This window comes from Pezoporus wallicus, unplaced genomic scaffold (assembly GCF_028554395.1).
Source record: "Pezoporus wallicus isolate ANWC-B61680 ecotype Strahan unplaced genomic scaffold, APGP_CSIRO_Pwel_v1 contig_1181, whole genome shotgun sequence".
In the NCBI taxonomy this organism is placed as follows: domain Eukaryota; kingdom Metazoa; phylum Chordata; class Aves; order Psittaciformes; family Psittacidae; genus Pezoporus; species Pezoporus wallicus.
This window is the reverse complement of record NW_026641428.1, coordinates 4,762,273-4,783,684: the sequence shown is the minus strand read 5'-3', so window position 1 is coordinate 4,783,684 and position 21,412 is coordinate 4,762,273. Positions and strand designations below refer to the sequence as shown.

Sequence of the window (21,412 nt, the reverse complement as noted above, 5' to 3'; positions counted from 1 at the left end):
CTCCCTGTTGTACTTCCAACATATATCGTAATTTGGGAATGAAATGTTGAAGCTATGACAACAAAATAATTTCCAGTAAATGACCTTAATAGTGATTTTTTTTTTTTTTTCCCCTTCTCTGTGTCGTGTGATTGAAAGTTGACCTGATTTGTTCTCCTGGCTAAATCGCAACGTGCTGTTCTCTCCGATCCTTTCACTTGTTTTTCTCTTCTAGAGAAGTGCAAACAACAGGCACAGACCTCTGCCAGTGTCTGACACCACTTTCCTGCTGTTTTCCTTAAATCTTTTTCTTTAAGTTTGTCCATACGAGAGAGAGAGAAAGAGAACCTGCTATTTTTACTTCTTTTTCTTCTTCTTGTGGCTTTGAAATCCCATTTTTCTAAGGGAAGCAATGATGAGGCAGCAGTACTAGTGACTGTCAGGAGCTGCAGAATCTGGCAGTGTGCCACTATCTGGGGGGGTTGTGTGTGCTCTCCCCTAGACCAGGTCCCTGAGCCTGCCTCTTCCCACTGCCACTTTCCTTTCCTGACCAGTGTTGGGCCACAAGAGTGACCTCCAGTCTTGTCCTGCTCCTCTGCTTCCCCTGGGCTTCTCTGAACTGTCACTTTCCTCCCCAGATTGTGGTCCCTCTGCTCAGTTTCCATTTGTGCATGGTGTTGATTTTGCTGGAGGAAAGGTAGATTTTGACAAAGGGAGCAGTCGATGTGGTAGAAGCCAGAACCTTCCGGACATTCAAGCATTGACCGTCCATGCTCAGCTGGAAGTGCACTTGGTGGCATGGTTTTGCACGGATGTAGCCGGGAATGTCTCCTCTCGTGTCCACTGCTGCGTTACCACGTGGGAGCACTGGACTGTAGTGCTGGCAGCAGTCGCAAGTGCTTTGTGCAGTAAAGAGTTCATGGGTGCCCGTGTCTAGAAAGGCTGGAGAGGAACGTTGGTTTACCTTGGGTGTCAAAATCCTGCTTGGCCAACAGCTTCCTCTTGAGAAAAGGTGAAATCCATTTTCAGATTGTTGTGGATAAAGGACCAAATGAGGGATTTTGGGGAAATAACATATTTTTAGTATGCTTTAAGTCTGTAATAATAGAAATGCCTCATTTTCTTTTGGGTTTAATTCAAGACTGGCCATCACAATTGCTTTTTGTTACATCCATCGAGTCATTGAATCTGTTGGGTTTGTTGCATGAATAAGCCAAAGATACCGAGTAATTTCTGACTTCTCTCATTAGGAGAAATAATTGCATTAGGATGTATTACTTGCAGAGCAACATTTTGTTACATAAAAGCAGTAAATGAAGATATTGTTCGAATTAGTGATGGAGGTAGCTACCGAACCAGGTGGTGCGGCTAGCTGTTAGGGATGTAGAAGGGCTTCGTTGGAGACTCGGCTGGTATTTGTCCGACCCCCTCCTACCAGCCCCTGCGGGTGCACTCGCTCAGTTCCGTTTGCGTTTACCACCTGCTATTTAAAAGCTCTCCTGTCTCTTTAAAGTCACGCGGCCGTGTCACGTGAGCGTGCTCACCGCCGCCGCGTGGTGGTTGTAACTGCCGGCTGCCACCTGAGGGGGGCGCGTCCTGTCCGTTGGCCCTGCCGGAGCGGGCACGGCACGGCACGGCACGGCAAGGCAAGGGGGCCGGCCTCCGGCGCCACCGGCTTTTCTCCCTGGGAACTGCTGCCGGTGAAGCTTCCTCCTCACTGATGTGGTTTTGTACCGTTGCTTTTACCTGTTCTTAAACTTCAGTTGTCTTTTTGCCACACCAAAGCAGGGGAGGCTCATCAGGGCTTTAGCCTTATCTAACTGTCTCATTTGGACTCTGCCTTTTCTAACTGGTGGAGGTAAGCCTGGCTCAGCTCTGGATCCTCTCGAAGTCTGACGTAGATTTGTTGATAGATTTACTCAGTTTTAAAAAATCTCCCATGTAGTTAGCTTGGTTTAGTCACCCCCAAATTCAGGAGTGTGGGAGCATGCATGTTAAGTGTATGCCAAGTGAAAGGCACCCTCACTTCTTAGGTTTTGGTAACCTCCTGGTAGCACTGGCGCCTCTGTCAAATTGGCCGTAGGAGATAGGTTCCAGGAGGCCTGCTTCAACCATCCAAGAATTCCATCGTCCTCCTCTGTGTCTGGTATTAGCTATTTTCAGGAAAAGCCGTGCATTACCTCCTGTCAGCTGGGGAAGAGAACTTGGATCACACTTGTTTTTGCTTAAATTACAGCCGCAGTAGTCCACAGAAGCTGGTATAGCATCCTTATCCTTTAACGAAGAAGAGCTGTGGTTAGTTTTGTAGAGGAACAAGTACTATGAGCTGGGTGTTTGAGTGCTTCTACATGGTGGATGATGTTAATTGCACATAAGTATTTTTACTGGTGTCTTGAAGTATGTTTGAAGTAAATACCTGAATCCATTTGTCTGGGGCTTTTTTCCACTATCAAAGCCTAAAAATCTGTCCTTTTTCAGGGCTTTAACTGGTGTCCCTGCCTGTGGCAGTGGTGTTAGAACTAGATGATCTTACAGTCCTTTCCAACCGTAACTATTCTATGATTTATGTTATGAAATTTTATTCACATGATCACAGATTTTCTTCCATGAAGTCAGTTCGCTGAAACCTGTTTGCTTTGCCTGCAAGATGGGCAGTTCTCAGGAAGGGGCTATGCTTAAAGGAATGAGAATCCCTTTCTTCTAAAACATGAATGAAAGTGATAGTATAGCAGAAAAGAAAGCTGGTTTAAAATTAGGCGTTGAGCGCTGGATTGGAGAAATGGCTGTAAAGCAGATTTCTTTAACGGTAATGCTGAGCAACACTAAAACTGAATTTTTGACAGATGATTACATAGGATGTTTCTTTGTCTGTGCACTGGGTGGGTGCTGAATTTTTGAAAATGTTCAGTACACGAAGTTGCAACTGAGTTTATTGTACACTGTTGGTATCAATAGGCTTTGTAGCTGTGCTGTAAGAAAGACGAGTGCAACGTTGAAAATATTTTTTCCCCTTACTTTTAAACTTGATTTTTAGCTGATTCATGTGTGATTTCATACAAGTCATTTTTTCCCTGTTCAGAATGGGAGCAGTACTGCAAAGTCCTAGGAAAATATAAGCGTAGTCATAACCATGTCAGCTTTACATGTGTGTAATTTCTCTATTTAGAGCCATATTCTGAGAGGCCCCTCCCTACAAGGGACTTTACGGAAATTATTTTCTTCCCCTATTCAGTGAAGTTTGGATTGTCCTGTCAGTTCAGAAGCTGCTGGTTGAGTTGTAAATTAAAAAGCCGCAAACCCCTAAGGAGCACCACCAAAGGAGCACCACAAAAACCTAAGAAGCGCCTTCTGTGAGCACCACCTATAGACAGGCTGCCTACAAGAGAAAAAATCATAAGCCATCTTGTAGGTAGCATGGCTCTCTCAGCACTGGGGAGAGGGTCCCTGTTGTATGAGCTGCCCACTGGTGTGATGGTTTCTCACAAAGCTGTAATTCAGCAGCCTAAATCTCTTAATGTAAATTTGTTTTATTTGTTTTAATTATCACTATTTTCTATGCTGTGTCCACCACACAGATATTTTGAGAAGAGGAAATTGGCCGTGTTGTTTGAGGTTAGTGCCTTTTTTTCTAAAGATGGTATAGTTCAGAAGCCAAAATAGTTCATAAGTCTTGTGCTTACAGTTACAGGTGAGTTTACTGTCCCAGTTTAATCTTAGGGGTGCAATAAGCTTTTCTACATGTTTGATGTTAAACTGTGGTTGCTTATGTAAGTATATGGGGGTTGAAGTTCTAGTCGATCATAATGTTATAAGTGAAATAGATGAATGTATTTGGAAAGACTTAGGGTTTTTTGCTTGATTTCTTATTTGTAGCATTTGCTTGCAATGTCATGGTGAAAACAACATTGGTTGAGAGTTACATACTGTGATCAGCATTTTGTTATGTCCTGTGTATTTTAGGGAGCAGAACACTTGCCTCTGCCTCTACAGTCAGTGGACTGTGCTGGGAAAATTTTGGAGATCATGAGGGCAGAAATGGCAGTAGGAGTTACAGAAGTAAGGAGATTAGGAAATACAGGGAATTAACAACTGAAACACACTTCTTTTGATGCAAATACAGCTTTCAAATACCAAATGACTGGTATTAAAAAAATAAGATACATTTATTCTGTGACATTGTTAGGGGATTTTGGACTGCCTTTCTATCCTATAGTTAACTTCCAGACAGATTTATTTGGGGAAAAGGTGCACAATTTGTTCCTTCATGGTTTACTTTTTCTAAAGAGTGAGGCTGAGAACCAAAAACCCTATGGGAAGGTGCATTGCTCGCTCTCTTCCTGCTCCGTAGGTGACCTCTGCTTTTAACTTCCTTTTCACTTCTTCGTTAGATAGCAGAAACCACTGTTTATTTTTGATACGTGCAAAAGGTCTGTGCCATTTTAATCCTTGCAGTACAGCCATTTCGTGGACTAGAGTGTTTAGAGCTCCCGGTTTGTTTCCTAATAAATGAATGCAGCAAATGAAATTTGCTGTACTTTCTGGTATTTCTCTAGGTAGATGTTTTTATTCTTCAGGACTGCTCCAGGCTTTTAGTCCTTTTCAGCATAGAAATAGATGGAATGTAGAGAGCTTTTGTTCAGAACGTGATGCGCTTTTTGAAAGTATCACAAAACTGGTGTTACCTTGTGACCTGTTAGTCTGCATTGCCAACAAGTGACCCATGAACTTGCAGTGTGCTTCTCCCCAAGGGGGCAGGGAGCGTCTGGCTTTGTGGCAAATGAAGCTGAAATGGGCAAATTTTGCTTCTCCATTTCTGTTTGGTTACTTTTTACAGAGCTGTCTGGAAGCAATAGTAATTGCTGCAGATTCCTCTACATAGAGATGAAAAGGGGACTGGTAGAGTTAGGCAGGCATCGTGTCACCTGCATATGTGCAGCCCAGGCTGTGCTAGTTTTTATCTCTCTTGACATAAAGTTATGTTCAAGGCAGATGTTTGCTACCTAGGAAGACAGTGCTTTAGTGTTTCTGCCACAGATGTCTTGTGTAATTTTGACCAAGATGTTAAGTGCTTTTTGTAAAATATAAATAGGCTTCTCTTATGTTATAGGGTGATTGTAAGCATAAACTTACCATCCTTATACTGTATATTTGTTTATCTATCACAGTAGTAGTAGAGCAGTGCAGTAAAGCAGCACTGATACTGCTGTATAGGGCACTAACAAGGACTTTTTTTACTTTTGATTGACCAAGGATCTCCAGTAGACTAAAGCATACACAGGGGTACCGTCATATTTTCTTCTCATCTTTCTTCTAACGTGGTAGTATACAATCATTTAACTATGCATTTAGTGTAGTTTTTCTTTAACCATACTGTTGTTCTTAACTCTGAAGAAACAAAACTGCTGTTGACCTTACCACTGTGTAATGAGGCTTCCCTTTCCAGGAGAAAGCTTCATGGAACCTTGATGTGGTTGTTTAAGGCTTTAGGTGAGACTTCAGAGACCTTAGTATCCAGTTTATGCAGGCACAGACTATAATGGTCAGAGATGACAAGAAACATCAGGAAGGATCTATTAGTAGGCTACCCAGTTGCTGCCATAACTGACAGTTGTCTTAAACTTTATTAAAAGTGCTTCATATGATTGCTTTGTATCTCTCATTATTCCATCACTGTAGCAGATGTTCAAATCAGATGCTGTCATTACAAAAAGTTTTACTGAAGATGCATTTGTTTTCAGTACCTGTACACTTGTTCAAAATGAGCTAAAGGCTTAGAGAAGCACATCAGACAGCAAAAGTCAACTAGTCAATAAACTTGCTCATGGGTATCACCGTCTTTATCTGTAAAGAGTGCAAAACAATCAGTGAAGACTAAGTTAACAAATCTACTTGTTTCTTTGAAACGCTCTGGCTCTGCCAGTTCCGTATTAAGTAGTAGAAGTTGGTGGCGTTAATACAAGCATCAAAATCCTTCTGTCAGATCAGAACCCACTCTTTGATTGCTCTTGGCAGTTCAGAATAATATAGAGGACAATCGCGAGTGAGTAATCCAGGTTTCTAAAAAATCAGGAAAATACAACACTTGGGATTATATAGCTACAGGTTTCAAAGGAATAGATACCATTTGCTGTAATGAACACATTCAGGATATCAGCTATCTGGTTTGTATATGCTCAAAGCATTGACTTCTTTGTCAGGCTCATTCTGCATATGGTACTGTAGCCAACAACTCTGGAAATCTGTTTTTAGCAGTTTTTTTATTATTTAAGCTCTTAGTTGTATGAGTTCAGCTGGAAATGTTCAGGGATTTGGATGGGTTGGATGGGGCTTTGAGCAATCTCATCTAATGGCAGGGGGGTTGGAACGAGATTATCAGTAAGGTTCCTTCTAACCCAAACAAACCATTCTATGATATTATTCACTGATGCTGCTTTTCTGCAGAGTATTTTTTGTAGCATCTTTTTTCTTTGATTGATACAAGAGGGCTTTCATGGTGGAGAAAGTTCTTGCAGTTTGGGATTTCAATGTAGGAAGTACACTCTGATCTTGCTTAGGTCAGTATTGGTATTACGAGCCTAGAAGGAATTACTGGACAAGGAGAGGGATTTTGAATGTGGGGAATTCTTTTTCTGAGGGCACAGCAGATGTTTCTGTTACTCTGTACATGAACTGATCTGTTGAATTCAGTTTTTGTCTAGTTAAGGTGTGTGAAGAAAACAGAAAATGCAGTGATACCAGCCTCCTTACTGCTGTTGAGGGGTGGAAATTCCAAGATAAACAGCTTTCAAGATGCTGGTAATGTACTGCATCATCTATCAGTTGTCCTTTCCTCCTTCATTCATCACGTTGAATATTATTCAACAGACTCAGGAGGGACCTTGTCACGGTTCTGTTGCTCATAGCAGTATTTGCCATGCTAATGCTTCCTGTACATGGTGCACATGGGAGTTACATTAGAAGTCTGGGAAATGGACAAGTGGATGCCATGTTGAATGTTCTACACTGTATCTTATTTCCTCTTTATTAATTATTCTGTACTTGCCGACTCCTAACATTCCTAATGGAAAAAGAGACCGCAGAAAATAATGGCATAATAATTTTTGGGTCAAGATGGGGGAAAATGTGGTCTGGGAAGAATTCCTTCAGGAAGAACTAGCATAAAGAAAAGTCTGGCTAAAACCCAACCAATGTAAGGACTCATATTCCAAACTAAATTTTTACTTGTTTTCTGAATAACAAACAGGATTCGAATGAGACACAGCATGCCTGTTTCAGTGAATATTGCAAAAAGCTTCAGACCCATCAGCACCATTAATTGTTAGACAGACCTGAGTCTTGAAAACTGTCATAGACATGCGTGTTGTCTTTTTCAGGTTTGGGATGTAATTTTTAAAGGTACTTAATCAGTTGGGTTTTTTTTTGTTTTCAGGTCTTTCCATTTCCTACATTAGTACTTATCTTAGGTACTGTGCTGCACCTCAAGCAGGTTGTGTCTACACCCATGCAATGGGTTTGTTGTCTGTGGTGTTGAAGGAAAGTGCAGTTTTTTGTATGCAGTATGTATTTAAAATGCTGTCATTCAGAAGTAAGAGCTCTTTTTTTGCTTCAAGAGGCCTGTGCATTGCTCTTGAGCCGTGTGTGGCTTCAAGGCAGTTCAGTTGTAGAGGGGCTGGATTAGCAGAGGGACTTGTCAGAAACAAGGCATCACCAGCTTGCCTTGGTCATAGTTGCATGCCTGGTTCTGCCCCCATTACAATAGAACAGACCCTTGGGGAGCTATTGTTCTCTCTGTTGTATGAATCACTCCCTGAGCTCTGAATGAGCCATTCTGAGTTGCCATCTTTTTGGCATAAACCCACACGCATGAGTATATGTTGTTTGTGGCCAGATAAAGACATTGGGAGGCAACTTGGAAATTCAGCTCTTCTGCTGCTGCCTACAGCCGTCTGAGGAGACACATGATGGCCAAGGGATCCTTAGAAGAGGGTGCCTAGCTGAAAGGTGGGGAGAGTTAAACATTCTTAAATTGTTACACAGAAATGTCTGCTAGCTAATCTAGAGTTGGCTCAAGTAGTTCATTCATAAGTCTTTCTGCAGGGTGTTAGCAGATGTTCCCTCGGGAACGTATTTCCCTGTAATTCACTTTTCCTTTCCAGGTTGTTGGCCAGACAATTGAAATCCAAAAGCTGGCAGCACAGAGATGAAGTCTAATGATCATTACCATTTTATTAGCGTTAAAGAATTGATTTCTGTTGTGGAATGATTTGCAGAGAATTACTTATCTTTCCAGCAGCCAAAGTTGGATTTTTGTTTTAGATCAAGTTTCTGGACCGTTGAACTGTTGGAAAAAGTGAAATAAACAATGTTCAAATGGCACTTTTAAAAAGTGAGCTGCGGTCCTAAAAAAGCCCTCCAAAATGTAAACTTCCAAAAGGAAATAGACTGCATCTTGGAGGGAGAAGGGACACAGGAAACATCTTCCTGTTCTTTGAGCACTAGGAGAATTAATGTTGAGTGGTAAAGTCCTGGTAACCCAGCAACCTGTCTGAAATGCACTTCTTGTCAGCTCTTCTGTTCACAGGAAGTCGGTGAGAATTGTTGTGTTTGGGGTGTTTTCTCTATTTTGTATTTTAACAAGTTTGCATCCAACAATCATACAACTGTAATCAGCAGGCGCAGAAGTTTTATTTGTCAAAACTGTCTTCTGAAGTTTATATGGAAGTTGGTGGGTTTTTTCTTAGAATTTGTTAGATTTGCTAATTATCAAATTTTTTCCTTTCTTTCCTTACACACACACACACACACACACACACACACACACACACACACACACACACACACACACACACACACACACAGCTTCCCATAAGCAGTAGTAACCTTTAGCTTTTTGCATCCCTCTGCCCATTCTTTTGGACACAGTCTTTCTCATTTTAAGAGGGTTAATTTGTGGAATAAAAACTCTCTTTAGATTATTAAGAAAAGCATTTCGAGTTCACCTGGGCACCTTAGCAGTAGTCGTAGTGCTGGTGTTCGTTAGGAAATGGGGTACCTAAATAGAGAATAGAACTTCAATGAGAAATACTATTTTTATACTTGGTTTCTGTGTTGTGTGCTCAGTGTCAGTGGCTCAAGTGCTGAGAAATGCTGCATTTTCACTGTGCATGTAAAACTACTCTTGATTAATTAAATTGATTCTGTGTTTTCCTGACTCTGCGCTTAGATACATATCTCATTAGGAATTTCTTATCACTTAAGATCTTTTCAAACAGCTAGTTTTGCTTGAATATCTGGATGTATTTTTCCCCTTTGCTGTTGCATTTACTGCTGCTGTTTGACCAGCTATCAGTTGACTGGTTTTCAACTCGAATGTAGTACCCTGACCTTTTTCTTGTTACCTGTTGCTTGGAGGTTATAGTAGCTACATAGTCATCTGTGAAAGTCATTGTCATTAATTCTCTTCATTGGAAAACCAGTGATTTTAAACATTTCTAAATGTTCAGGTTAAACTTTGTCATGGGTAATCTGCAGTTTGTTGTTATTCTGTTAGGTATTTTGGAAGAGATGGAGCCCTGGTGTCCTTTAAGCTTTGATTATGTAGCTATTGTTAGGAGATAAATATAGTTCAGGTTTTTTTTTTATTTGTTTTACTTTAAGTCTCAGTGATTGTATCTTGCTGTCTGCCCTATTGACTGCTAATTTAGGTTGAGTGGGACCTTCTCGACTTCTGGGTCTGCAGTACAGAATCACTGGGGCCTTGGGATTGTGGCTCACATTGGATGGTGATGCCCTTCAAAGCCTTCTGCTAAGGACAGGTTGCGTTTTTACTGTTACCTTGGAATTTAAGTCTTTTCATATTTCTGATGCTTGAGTTTATGCCATTGTATGAGCATCTTAGCTTGTTTTCTTAGCACATTAGTAGTTTTCAGGCCTTTTTCCAATTATTTTCTGTGATTCCCCAAAACACGCTGTGGAGGAAAGACTATTCAAGACATGGTTTAGCAACACAGGTTAGTTTTGGGTTTTTTTTGTGTTGTTTTGTTTTGGTTGTTTGGTTTGGTTTGGTTTTGGTTTGTATTTCCTTGGCTGAATCTCACAATCTCACAGCCCAGATGTTCTAGTTTAAGTGGAACAGGTGTCATTTTTTCCAACTTAAAAATGAAGAAGTTTGGATCCACTCTATAGAGTTTGTTGTCTTACTGTATTTTGATTTGTCATACTTTTTCACTTGATTAGACTTGTATTTTAGAGCTCTATATGTTCCTTCACTGACAAATTGTTCTGTGTTGCTTTATTCCCAATTGGCTTTGTAAGGTACTGAAGCAAATATAAAGCGCAAGCTATAATAAATAGGAAGTTTTACTATTAATAGAAAGAAACCTTGATCAGCATGACAGTGGCTTGCTGGAATTTACCTGACTACAAAATATTTTGTTATTAAATAGTTTGGGTTTTTTTGGAAGCAGAAATGTTTGCTCAGTCCCCTATTTTCCTGGGGACTGAAAAAGTCCTTTCTCATTGGTTCTGCAATAAGGAGAGTTCAGACTTCCAGAAAGGTGAGAAAGAAGAGTGGAGTGCCTGGTTTGGTTGGTTTGTTTTTCTTTTTCCCGATGAGACAAGACACTAGGTCACTTAAAAGGAAATACATGTGGATGCAGACACAAGGTGCATCTTCGTGTTGGTGAAAGAAAAGAAAAATAGTTGTGGACTTTTTTTTTTAGGAGACTGAGTAAAGATTTTAGAATCTGTGTTTTTAGTAATTTTCTGTAGTCTGTTTTGCTTTTGATATTTTAAAGCTTTGGTTTTCTCTGCTGTTAGTATGTTGGACATAATTCTCATAACTGTGCGTGTTACCAAAAAAGCTAAGTGCCCTCTATGAGCACATCAGGAAATTCTTTTTACATTTGGACTATTGTTGAAGTGTCTTCTTCTATTCAATAGATACATCTCCATGTTGAAGTATTTTACTTTGGCATTAAAAGCTATATGCAGATAACTCTGTTAAAGAAATCAGACCAAACCAGTATGCCTTTCACTTAAGTGATAGGTGGTTTGTGCTGGCCTTGCATTCAGGGGGTGGGGGGGCCTCTGTCAAATCTGGAGGGTTGCTCAAAGACAAATCTGGTTTCTCCATAATGAACTTCATTGTAGAAAGCTGACAGTGTGTGAAGCTGTTGAGCTTCCTTCATCTCCAGGCTGTAACTGATTGCCAGACAAGAGTCCATTCAGGGTAATAAGAGGGTCAGAGATAAAGATTGAGTCTTAGAGCTTGATTCCATATTTAGTGGAAAAGAGAAATATGTCTCAACTGTCAGGCCTTTGTGTTTGGGTCTGTGATGCTGCTCGGTAGTCTAGCAGTGTTTTGAGATAGAGACTGTAGTAAATGTATATCCCAAAGATACAGTTTTAGGAGGTGAAGTCTTGCAGTTGCAACTCACTGCTAAACTTTTTCTCTAAAATGTCAGTTTCACTCAGATACAAGCAAGTATTTGGTTAAATAACTAGATCTTGTGCAAGTATTTGTATATTTGGAGGTGTCAAGACCTGGGGTACAGGTGTAGTTGCACTTCATTATTTTCTGGTCACCAGTTCTGGAAAATTCAAACTGCCATGAAGAATCCTCTGATTCATTATATCTCTGTTTTCCTAAGGTAAAGTACAGTATAATTGATTTTATACTGAATGCCATAAGAAAGCTTATAAATTGCTTGTCTGAATTACAACTTCGACTTCTGACATAACCCATTGCTCAACATATTCTCAGAGGAGTTTGGAGTTCTTCTCTGTAGAATTCTCGCAAAAAGTATACTCTCCAGGACAAGAAATCTGTGTATTTTATATTAGTTTTTAGGGGAGAGTCTGTGTGATTCTGAAAGATAAATTGATATGGAAGATACCACCAGTCCAAAAAACCACAAGAGCTAGGTAGTGTTGGTAACTTTTAAAAATAATACTAGAATAAGCATTCCAAAAGCAGTTACAAGAAGTAAAGTAGTGGCATGTTTTAGGGCTTTTTTGTGAGTTTCAGGTGGTAGTAGAAGGTTGAATGGCAGTGGATTGTAGCAGTGCCGGTCCTTCATTTAGCATCATTGTAAATACACTGAAGGTACCTGCAGTATGTGATTGTGTGTCCTTTGAGTTACTGAGTTGGCTTTCAGGGGTAAGAATGAGCTTAGTTCACGTAAGGCTGGGTACATGTTCAGAACTGTAAGTTATGTCGATGTTGTGGGCAGCAGGAGAATTTATAATTTTTGGTATTTAAAAAAACTGATTTTTTTTTTGTCCCTTACAAGAAGTGGCTTAAAGCTCATGGTACCTTTAAAAGCAGGTAACTTGTGCTGAGAACTGCAGAATTGCACAGAGCTGTGTGTTCTTGCAAAAACAGCTGTGTGTCTGGGAGTGAATGGTGAATTAAATTACAGCATGAATGAGGAAGGCAATTTAATAGATGTTCATAGGATTTACTCTGTGTTGAAAGAAAGTTTGAATCCAGCTTTTCTGTCTTGTCCTTTAGATAACCAGAACGGAGGAGTGCGTGTTGATTTTTGGTTCTGTATACTTAATACCAATAACCAAAACCAAACCAAAACACACCCCCCCCCCAACCGTAATGCCGAAAACCACTCCAGCAGAAATAATGAAGAGAATACAGTGTATTCATTAGCATGTGTGGGCTCTAAAATCTGAGCAGAAAGAAAAATTTTCATCTGTGCTGTGGAATACCCCTCTACCTGCTAAATTACAATTATGACTTGTAAGGTAACCTGGGGTGCCATCTATTCAGTACATTAGTGTTTAGATACAGTATGTGGGACCTGCTGTAGTAATTTTACCCTGAAGCACTTCAAATGTGCCTTAGCTGTCCACAGTGGCTATTGCTTTCCTGTGTTTCATAAAATAAACAATATAGGATATGATAGTATCTGTTTCTATAATATATGCGTGTTTTGTAATTGCTAGAATGTCAGTAATTTTAAGTAAGCTCTAAGCTTTTGTGGGCAGTGACTATCAAGTAGGCTAGTAAAGTAAAATACCACTTTATTAAACTAGAATAGGTTGTTTCAGAGTGGTATACACTTAAACACTTCCACTGTTATGAAGCAGAACAATAATAATTTAAACTTGTGTGATTAGTTTGTTAAGCTTTTTCAGAGGAATACTTCCCTGTTACAGATTACATACATCGTAGGAAGGGTGTGCTGTACACATCTGTGCACAATGTATAAATGTAAGAAGTATATTCTGTGCATATGAGAAATGTACAATTTGGTTTTGAAACTCTTGGAAGCAGTACACAAGCATATTTTAGGAAGCAAGTGTTTAAAGAGGATTCCTGATTGTTCTGCATTGTGCATACACATAGTAAAACAGTTTTTACCCTAGAGAGCTTACGATTTAAAATATGTAGAAATTGGAGGAATTTTCACTAGGCAAGTTCAGAACCAGTGTTAACAACTGCTGATAATACACCAGCTGCAGTTTCAAAGTGGGTAAATTTCGCCTGCATTGCTGGAAAAGAGACCTCCAGCTCTGTATGTGGCTGCATTTGAGTAAACTTCCCTACCTCCAGAAACAAAATGTGGGATCCTTAAACCACCACTTGCGGTTTGATTTTTTCAAAAGAAGGCTCTGCCAACCAGACAGTTCTTGAATGTCTCCTTCTGAACCATTTTTCTCTTGGTGTGGTTTTCTTCCATTGGAGGAGGTCTGGGTACCAGGCTCTGCGCTGAAGCAGCACTGACACCCCACTTGCCATCATCTGCTGACCCCCAGGAACAGAGGCAACTTGAATTAGCCAAATAGTAGAGCCCGTGCTTTTCTTACCAGGAGGATTAGCTGCATGGCAAGGAGTGGCCAAAATGTGTGATACAGAAAGGTCTAGTTTTTGAATGCTACGTTTAGTGAGATACTGGAGAGTTACATAAAAATGTGTCTCATCTTTGTCATTGGTGATAATGTTATTGGCTGTGCTGGTGCCTTGGGTGTCAGGATGCTTAGCTGATAGGTAGAAGTTCATGAAAAGTTTTCATGAAAATGAAATTCCAAAAATCTTTTTTCATAGCACTTTGAATATACATAGTTATTACTATAATGCCCTTTCTTAACTGCTGTGCTGTCCTCTGGGACTCAGAAGCACAAACTTGCTAAGTTGTGTCTTAGTTGAAAAAGAAAAGGCTATATCACTTTATATGGTACTTGAGGGATATGCTATGAAATAGTGCATAACGACTTTGGCATTAAATATCTTACTTAAAATAAAGCAACTGGAATGTTTCCAATTGGAGATAAACTGAATGTTCAAGTAGTTGAAAAGATAAAAACAAAGAATGCAGTTTGTGTAAATATGGAAGACTATTTGTCTAGATCATCTTTCAGACTCATTAAACAGCCGTAAGTGATTTAAATACAAATTAGAAAGCTGCACATCATGTTGCAGCCTACCCATGTAGGCTGAGCTCATCAGAAACTCCTTTTGTTCCTCCATTTCCTTCCATCTTCATTTCCCTACCAGAGCCAGCAGCACTGCATTACCCTGTTTAGCAGGGCTCTGTCAGAGGCACCACCTGTGCAAGGATCTCTGTTACTCATGGCTCCTCTCGTATTGCTGATCCTGCTCCTTGCTTGTCTGCCCTTCAAACCTCCATATAATCGTGCATTCCCTTGCATGTGTTGGGGACTGTGGTCTACCTTCTGATTTTTTTTTTTTTTTCCCCATGATTCTTGTTTGTCTTGGTTATCAATGTCTTAAACAATTTTAATAGTATGGAAAACAAGGGGATTGCAGAATTGGGAGGGTTTATGCTGGAAACTGTTTTGCTCCTGTCAGCTAGTTTTTAATCTATAAATAATTTGCTGGTTGGCGTATCACACACCGCAGACTCCATGTCTCTTACACGCCTCTAACACATTCTAGTTTTCACCAACATTGACAAGGCTATTCTGATACACGGAACTTCCCCCTAAATTTCTGGAATTCATTGAGTGCATTCGTTATTAGGTAACAGATGGTGAATCCTTGTCACATTGAGAGTATAAATCCTTTCTTTACGTAGGCTGGTGGTATGTTTGGCTTGTTTGCAAGATATTCCACTGCAAATACTAGGGAATATAATGAATTTATTTATCTCTTTTTAGGAGCAATGGATGAGCTTCATAGCCTGGACCCAAGAAGACAAGAATTGTTAGAGGCAAGATTTACAGGAGTAGTAAGTGGCAGCACTGGGAGTACTGGAAGTTGCAGTGTTGGAGCTAAAGTAAGTTCTAAGAGAAGTCTTCCAGATCTACCATCTTTGACGTATGAATTTATCTCACACTGTCTCAGTTGCATATTGCACATGTGATTTACTTGCAAAAGTATTGAGTTGGAAGGGAGTCTCAGGAAAATCCTTGTTGGTTATGTTATTTTGAGATAGGATTATTTATCCTAAACCTGTCTATGTCATGGAGATTGAATTGTTCTGAAAACAACCAAAGAATAGGCTTATGCAGGCTCTTTTGTGGTTTTACTGTAGTGCACATGTGATCAGAGATGGAAATTTTTCCTGGTACTTAAGTGGAGTTGTCCCTTCTGCAGATGGCCAGCTGTTTACAGTTCAGTTTGAAATAGACACAGGGAGTGTGATGTGACCTGTTTTTTAAGATTAAATTTGTTTGAAAACTAGTATATCTAGATTAACAAAGGGTTGGAACTAGATGATCTTTAGGTCCTTTCCAACCCTAACTTTTCTATGATTCTGTGACCAAAGTACTTTTAAATTCCATTTCCAATGTGTCTGCAGTGTCCTCATAAAAATTTTAAGTATTTTACTTAAACTTGGTTAGTATTTTTCACTTCTTATTCTGCATTTTAATTAGCAGCGTAGACCAGAGAACAAAATACTGCCTGATAGCAGAAGTCTAAATTTCTGGGGACGTGTGATGTATTGATGACTATTAACAAACTGTAAAGGGTTGAAATTGGTGCATAGTAATCTTGCATCTTCTTAGTTTGTTTTTGGGAGTGACAGCAAGTTAATTGTCACAAAGCTGTAAAATGGGTGACAGATCACTTCTGTTATTACCATTTTAACCAAGAAGTGAGGTAGTTGTTCAGGGGGAGGAATCAGGTTGGATTGACACAATGTAGTTGAGGCACTGTTTTTTTCTCTTGTTAATTGCCTTCTAATTATGACTGCAAAAATGTATACTAGCCATATCTTGTGATTAAAATTAGATACAGGCAAATTTTGGATTCTCTAGTACTACTTACTCCCCTCATTTTTCAGCTCATAATTGTTCAGGTAAATGCTGACCACTTGTCCTTTTTCATTACTAGCTCTGTACCTTCTTTTAACTTCATTTAACTTCATTTAACCAGTGTATTTGTAAATACTTCCATTAGTTTTTGATACACTTGTGTTGTTTCCTTGCCTGAATGCCAGTCTTTCCTCCTCAGAATCTGTCTGCTGCTATGTGTGTAATACATTTTCCCTACAAGTAATCATCAAGTTTTATCCCCTCTAAGTCGCTGCTTACCATTTCCATAAATCTGTTCAAGTTTGGGGTTTTTTTTTGTTGTTGTTACTGTCTGTTGTTCAGCTAATTTCACTTTCAGAAAGAGTTCATTCCACTCCCAGATTTTCGATTTGTTCATCCAAATTAGCCATAAAAAAATTAAACCAACTGATTTCCCTTTTTGACTCTACCATGTAAAATATGAATTTCTTGTCCCTGACATGTTCCAAGGTCTGTTTGAACAGATAATTTTCTCTTATCCAGTTGGTTTCCAAATGGATAGAATGATAAAGTGTTTGGTTTTTTTTTTAATATTGCCAAAAGGTTTGATAATTGTTTGCAGAAGATGCTACTACCACTCTCTTCTGGTTGATGCAGATACTTACCTAAGACATTGTTCTCACTTTTGGCCAGAAAGATTCCACAAATTATCTTCAGTGCAACATCTCTTCTTTTGCTGCTTTTTTTTTTTTTTTTGTAGTTTTGGGAGGCAGGGAGTCAGAGGGGAATACCAGTAGCTAGTCCTTTTATTTATCCCACCATCAGTAAAATGGCAATATCAGATTTGTATCTCTCTTATTTCTGCCCATTCAGGATATCCAAGCAGATAATACTAACTGTAGTAGAAGGTCTGGGCTGTGTTTGGAATATGCCTTTCCCTCCCTCCCTCCCCTCCCGCTTATTTTTTTTTTTTCCTCCTTAATACAGTCTCTAGTCTTGGTGGGAACTGTTGATAGAGGCTTGTCTGATTTTTATTAACCTGATAAAACCTTTTTGATCTGATGTACAAAGGTAACTGGGAAAATGTGATGTGTAAATATGATCTCCATTTGTCTGCTTTCAATTTTAAGGTAAAAATCAGAAAAAATCCTCTGCACATACCTATCCAAATCCACACATACCAAATTCTCATTTTCCTAGCACAGCAACACAATACAGAGATTGCAGCTGCACTTACTGATTATTTTTTGAAGCACTTACTGATTATTTTTTGAAGCATTCTAGGTCATTATTTTTCTGGTAATTAAATTGAGACGTATTTTTATTTATTTGGGCTACTATTTTGAAAACCTACCTGTATCTACTGTTTTGCTGAAGAGTTTTCGAATAGTTGGGGCGGGGGCGGGAAGAACATAATCTTCAAGCTTTTGCAGTAAGCAAGAGTGGAAATAGCGTGTATGGGTTACTGAGATTGTTTTATCTGATTCAGATCACCACATACTCGGACATTGCAAGGAAGAACTACATATAGGCTTTTCCATAATAGCAACTGCCTGTGGGGAAAAGCACATGCGGAAATTTTGTGGGTTTAGTTAACATTTCTCCAGAAATTTCGATTCAGAGATGGTCTAGTTGTTCAGAAGGTGTCACACGTCAGTATTGTCTTGCAAACTGATGCAGTTAGAGTGCAGTGCTTTGAAGCAAGATGAGTATTTGCCTTGGAAGTAGTTGTTTCACTTCAAAGTATTTGCTCTGCCTTCTTATATGGAGGAGAATAATCCAGTGACATAAGATTTTTGGTTTTCTTTTAATAAAAAGAAGCTCAGCTGATGTTGGCGTTTTTGTTATATGAACGTGGAGCAGACTCCTTAAGTAAAATGTCCTTGTTGCCATTCTGTGTTCAAAAGATCTCAGCATTAGAAAATTTCTAATTAGAAGTATTGTGACTTGAGACTATTTCACAGTTTCTTCTCCCCTTTCCTCCGGTCTAAATTTATTACTTTAGGGGAAATTATTTGTTTAAAGAATGTAGAAGAATATTGTCAAAAGTTGTTTGTTACTGAATGGATTTTAAAAAACTTAAATCTTTGCAGCAGCCTACTATCTGTCTTGGAGGAAATGAAACCCTCTTTTTCTTTGAAAAATGATGAAAAAAATGAGGTTTTTTTCATAGTCTCCAGCACCTTCAGCAGTATTGGCTTTTTAAGCTTGTTTTGTGGAATCGTTTGGTAGGATTTTTTGTTGGATGTTTTGCTATTCCCAAATAAGACTGAAGTGGTTTTGACTGTTTCTGGGGTTTTACTTGGCTTAAAAGCAATTGAAATACAGAATTTGCTGTGCCCTGTCAAAACGTCCACCTGTAAAACTCTTCATCTTCCTTGCAAGTCACAAATGCTCTATAGTTAATAGGTTTATTTTTTTTTTTCTCTTGCAAGCATGACAGTTTATTACTGTTACTTGTTATAACTGTGAATAATATTAGTGGATTAGCTGCCGTATAAATTTGCATAAAATATTTCGTATTTTATTTGTCTTGGTAGGCTTCAACAAATAATGAAAGTTCAAACCACAGCTTTGGAAGCTTGGGATCTTTAAGTGATAAAGAATCGGAGGTAAGTACATGGGGGACATTTTTTATTACTTAAGAAATTTAGTGCTGCAAGTAATATTTTTATATTCCAGTTTACCTTATTTTATATAGAAGCTTTTAAAGTAAAATACAAAATACGCAGCTAGATAAGGAAAAGCATACATTACTGAAAGATACCATCTCTCAGAGGAGGAGAAATTACTTCCTTTTCTTTCGATTTTTGGTCATGAAACTAGGTGCTTCTGTCTCTTTATTATCTACGTAGTCATGTTGTGATGATACGTACAGCTTTTGGAGCTGAAAATACTTAAAAACAGTTTGCTGTCTTTTGTTTAATAAGTAACAAGATTTTTATCAGCACAGATAAAGTTCACCTAGGCATTTGCTGCATCTTTGAAAATACTCTAGAAACTAGTTTGCTGTGTTCTCTTCAAAAATACAGATTTACTCTGAGTGCAGCCAGTAGCTATCATCTGCATTTGTAAAAGCTGCAGTTGTCACTGTGCGTTCTCTTACCTAGTACCACTTCAGAATCCAAAAAAGGATTCATACTGTTATTCGGCTTTAATGTGCAGAGTGCAGATTTCCCTGGAGTAGAAGATTTGCCTCTTAATGACCAGCATTAATATAGGTACTCTGATGGCAGCTCTTAAAATTCACCTGTTTTGGAGTCAGTGAGTCCTTGACAATTTTGCCTGTGCACGTCACAGATTGCATCAATCAGATTATACCCATTGTAAGCAGGACCGCATTTCTAGCCAAGGCTAGACCTGTGTTTGAGCGTGTGTCGTGCCAGAGGGCATGTTGTTTGGAATGTGCTTTCAACATTATTTTCACATGTTAAAGCTTTACTTGGGGGCCTAATTGTTCATTCACTTAGTCACTATGAAACACTGTCTGATATTTGTTTTTACACTGGACTGACTAGCAAGTGAATTTAGTTTATTCCTAATACCAATATCTTATAAAGAATTGTGTGATTTCATGTTTTTCTCTTTGAAAAAGGCTCTACTATGTTTTTTTTTCCCCTTTGTCTTTCCCAGCTGGATTTTCCTTTCAATTGTATGTAGACTATTTTCTTAAGCAAAAGAGTCTGCCTGTTGCTTTTCTTCGTGGCTTTTCCTAGAAATACTTCCCCTAGTGTTGCAGTGAGGCGGTTCTGGTGTAGGGTGGTAATGGAAATGTGCAGCAGTAGCCTGAAGGTTACAGTGCATTATTGCAATTACTTGACAGAATAGCGTGTCTGTGAATAGTCAAGTGATCTCAGAACACTGACTTTATCTGTAATAACTTTTTGGTGTATAAAAATATTATTTTACAGTTGTATAAATGAGATACGGAGGCAAGGTTTTTCCAAGGCATGTAAGTTTGACAGTTCAATGCCTATCTTTGGTTTTTTAACCTCAAGCAGTGCTTCTGGTAGGGATAGATGGGTTTATTTTATTTTAAAATGTTCTAAAATTTGGATTCTAAAATAGAAGTAGACTTTTTCTTAGAAAAGTCCCTGCACACATAGCTTTCCAGCGCTCCATTGCTCTGTGCTTCAGATGTCTTCTGTTTTCTGAAAGACGTTTTTTTTCATTTACTGTTAATGACATTGAACAATGAAATATGATTTCTTCACCCATGTTCAGACGTAGTCAGTTGTCACTTAAATTGCAATTGTAATACCAAACATGTTAATAAGTTTTTACAGTTTTGTTCTTACAGTAACATCTGGTTACTTATATACTGTAATCCTATAGAAACACACTTCTCAATATTGCAAACTATTTGTGGGATTTTTTTGAGGGGGGTGGTGGTGGTCGAGGTGTTGGGTTTTTTTGTTGTTGGTTGTTTTTTTGAATGATGTGACAATGAAGGTTTCATCATAATAGCAAGTTTCTCTTGTGGATGGTAGTGTAGAAATACAAAGACTTATTCATATGGGAAGCAGAGAACTGTTTTATCACAGTAGATTTTGGTCGGAAAAAAAGTAGAAATGCTCATCTCAGAATAATTGAAATTAATTTCTAGCAAGAACGTCAGTTTCTGATCAAATTGTAATGGTACATCCATGTCACCATTCTGCGCTTTCATCACTGAGCAACACATTAAAAGAAAAAGTCTCACAGTTTTCAAAACAAGGCAGGCTTCACACACACAACATAAACACCCTTTTTGTTTCTGGTGTTAATTTTTCCTTTTTTTACTTTTTGCACATGGGATTGCAGAAAATACATCTCTTGTTGGTCTGTCTGATGGATGTATGAAGAGGGGCATCTTATCTGAGTAATAGTTTTAATTGAGATACTTCCCAGAGATAAACTTTGATCTGCAAAACATCTTGAACCAGGCTTTATTTTCTGAATTCAGTTCAGCATTGTAAGCAGTAAACATTAGCTGGATGTTTGATATTAATATCCAGACCTGTATTTCAGCTTCTTTTTAAATGTATACCTTATCTTTATTTTATTAAATGCTTTATTGATGTGGTACATAGGTCTTAATTTGAATGTATATTAGCTATCTGTAGTTAAGATAAATCGTAAATTGGCTTCCTTAGGTTGTGAACAAGTGTTTCTAGTAGTCTTCTGATATTTTGGCCCTCCCCACCGTCCCTCATTAAGTAGATTACTCTTCCCTCCT

General features: G+C 38.8%; 1 protein-coding gene across 2 annotated transcripts in view; it reads left to right on the top strand.

The window, feature by feature from the left end:
• TLK1 (tousled like kinase 1) overlaps positions 1-21,412 on the top strand; it is a 70,058-nt gene that overhangs the window by 10,334 nt on the left and 38,312 nt on the right. Inside the window, exons 1-3 of one of the 2 annotated variants that reach the window (XM_057423704.1) lie at positions 1,763-1,837; positions 15,115-15,233; positions 18,735-18,806. In XM_057423704.1, the coding sequence (XP_057279687.1) occupies positions 15,120-15,233; positions 18,735-18,806 (186 nt within the window). In that variant the 5' untranslated portion in view covers positions 1,763-1,837; positions 15,115-15,119. Of the gene's footprint in view, positions 1-1,762; positions 1,838-15,114; positions 15,234-18,734; positions 18,807-21,412 lie in introns of those variants that run through there. The other variant, XM_057423702.1, reaches the window with a different exon arrangement.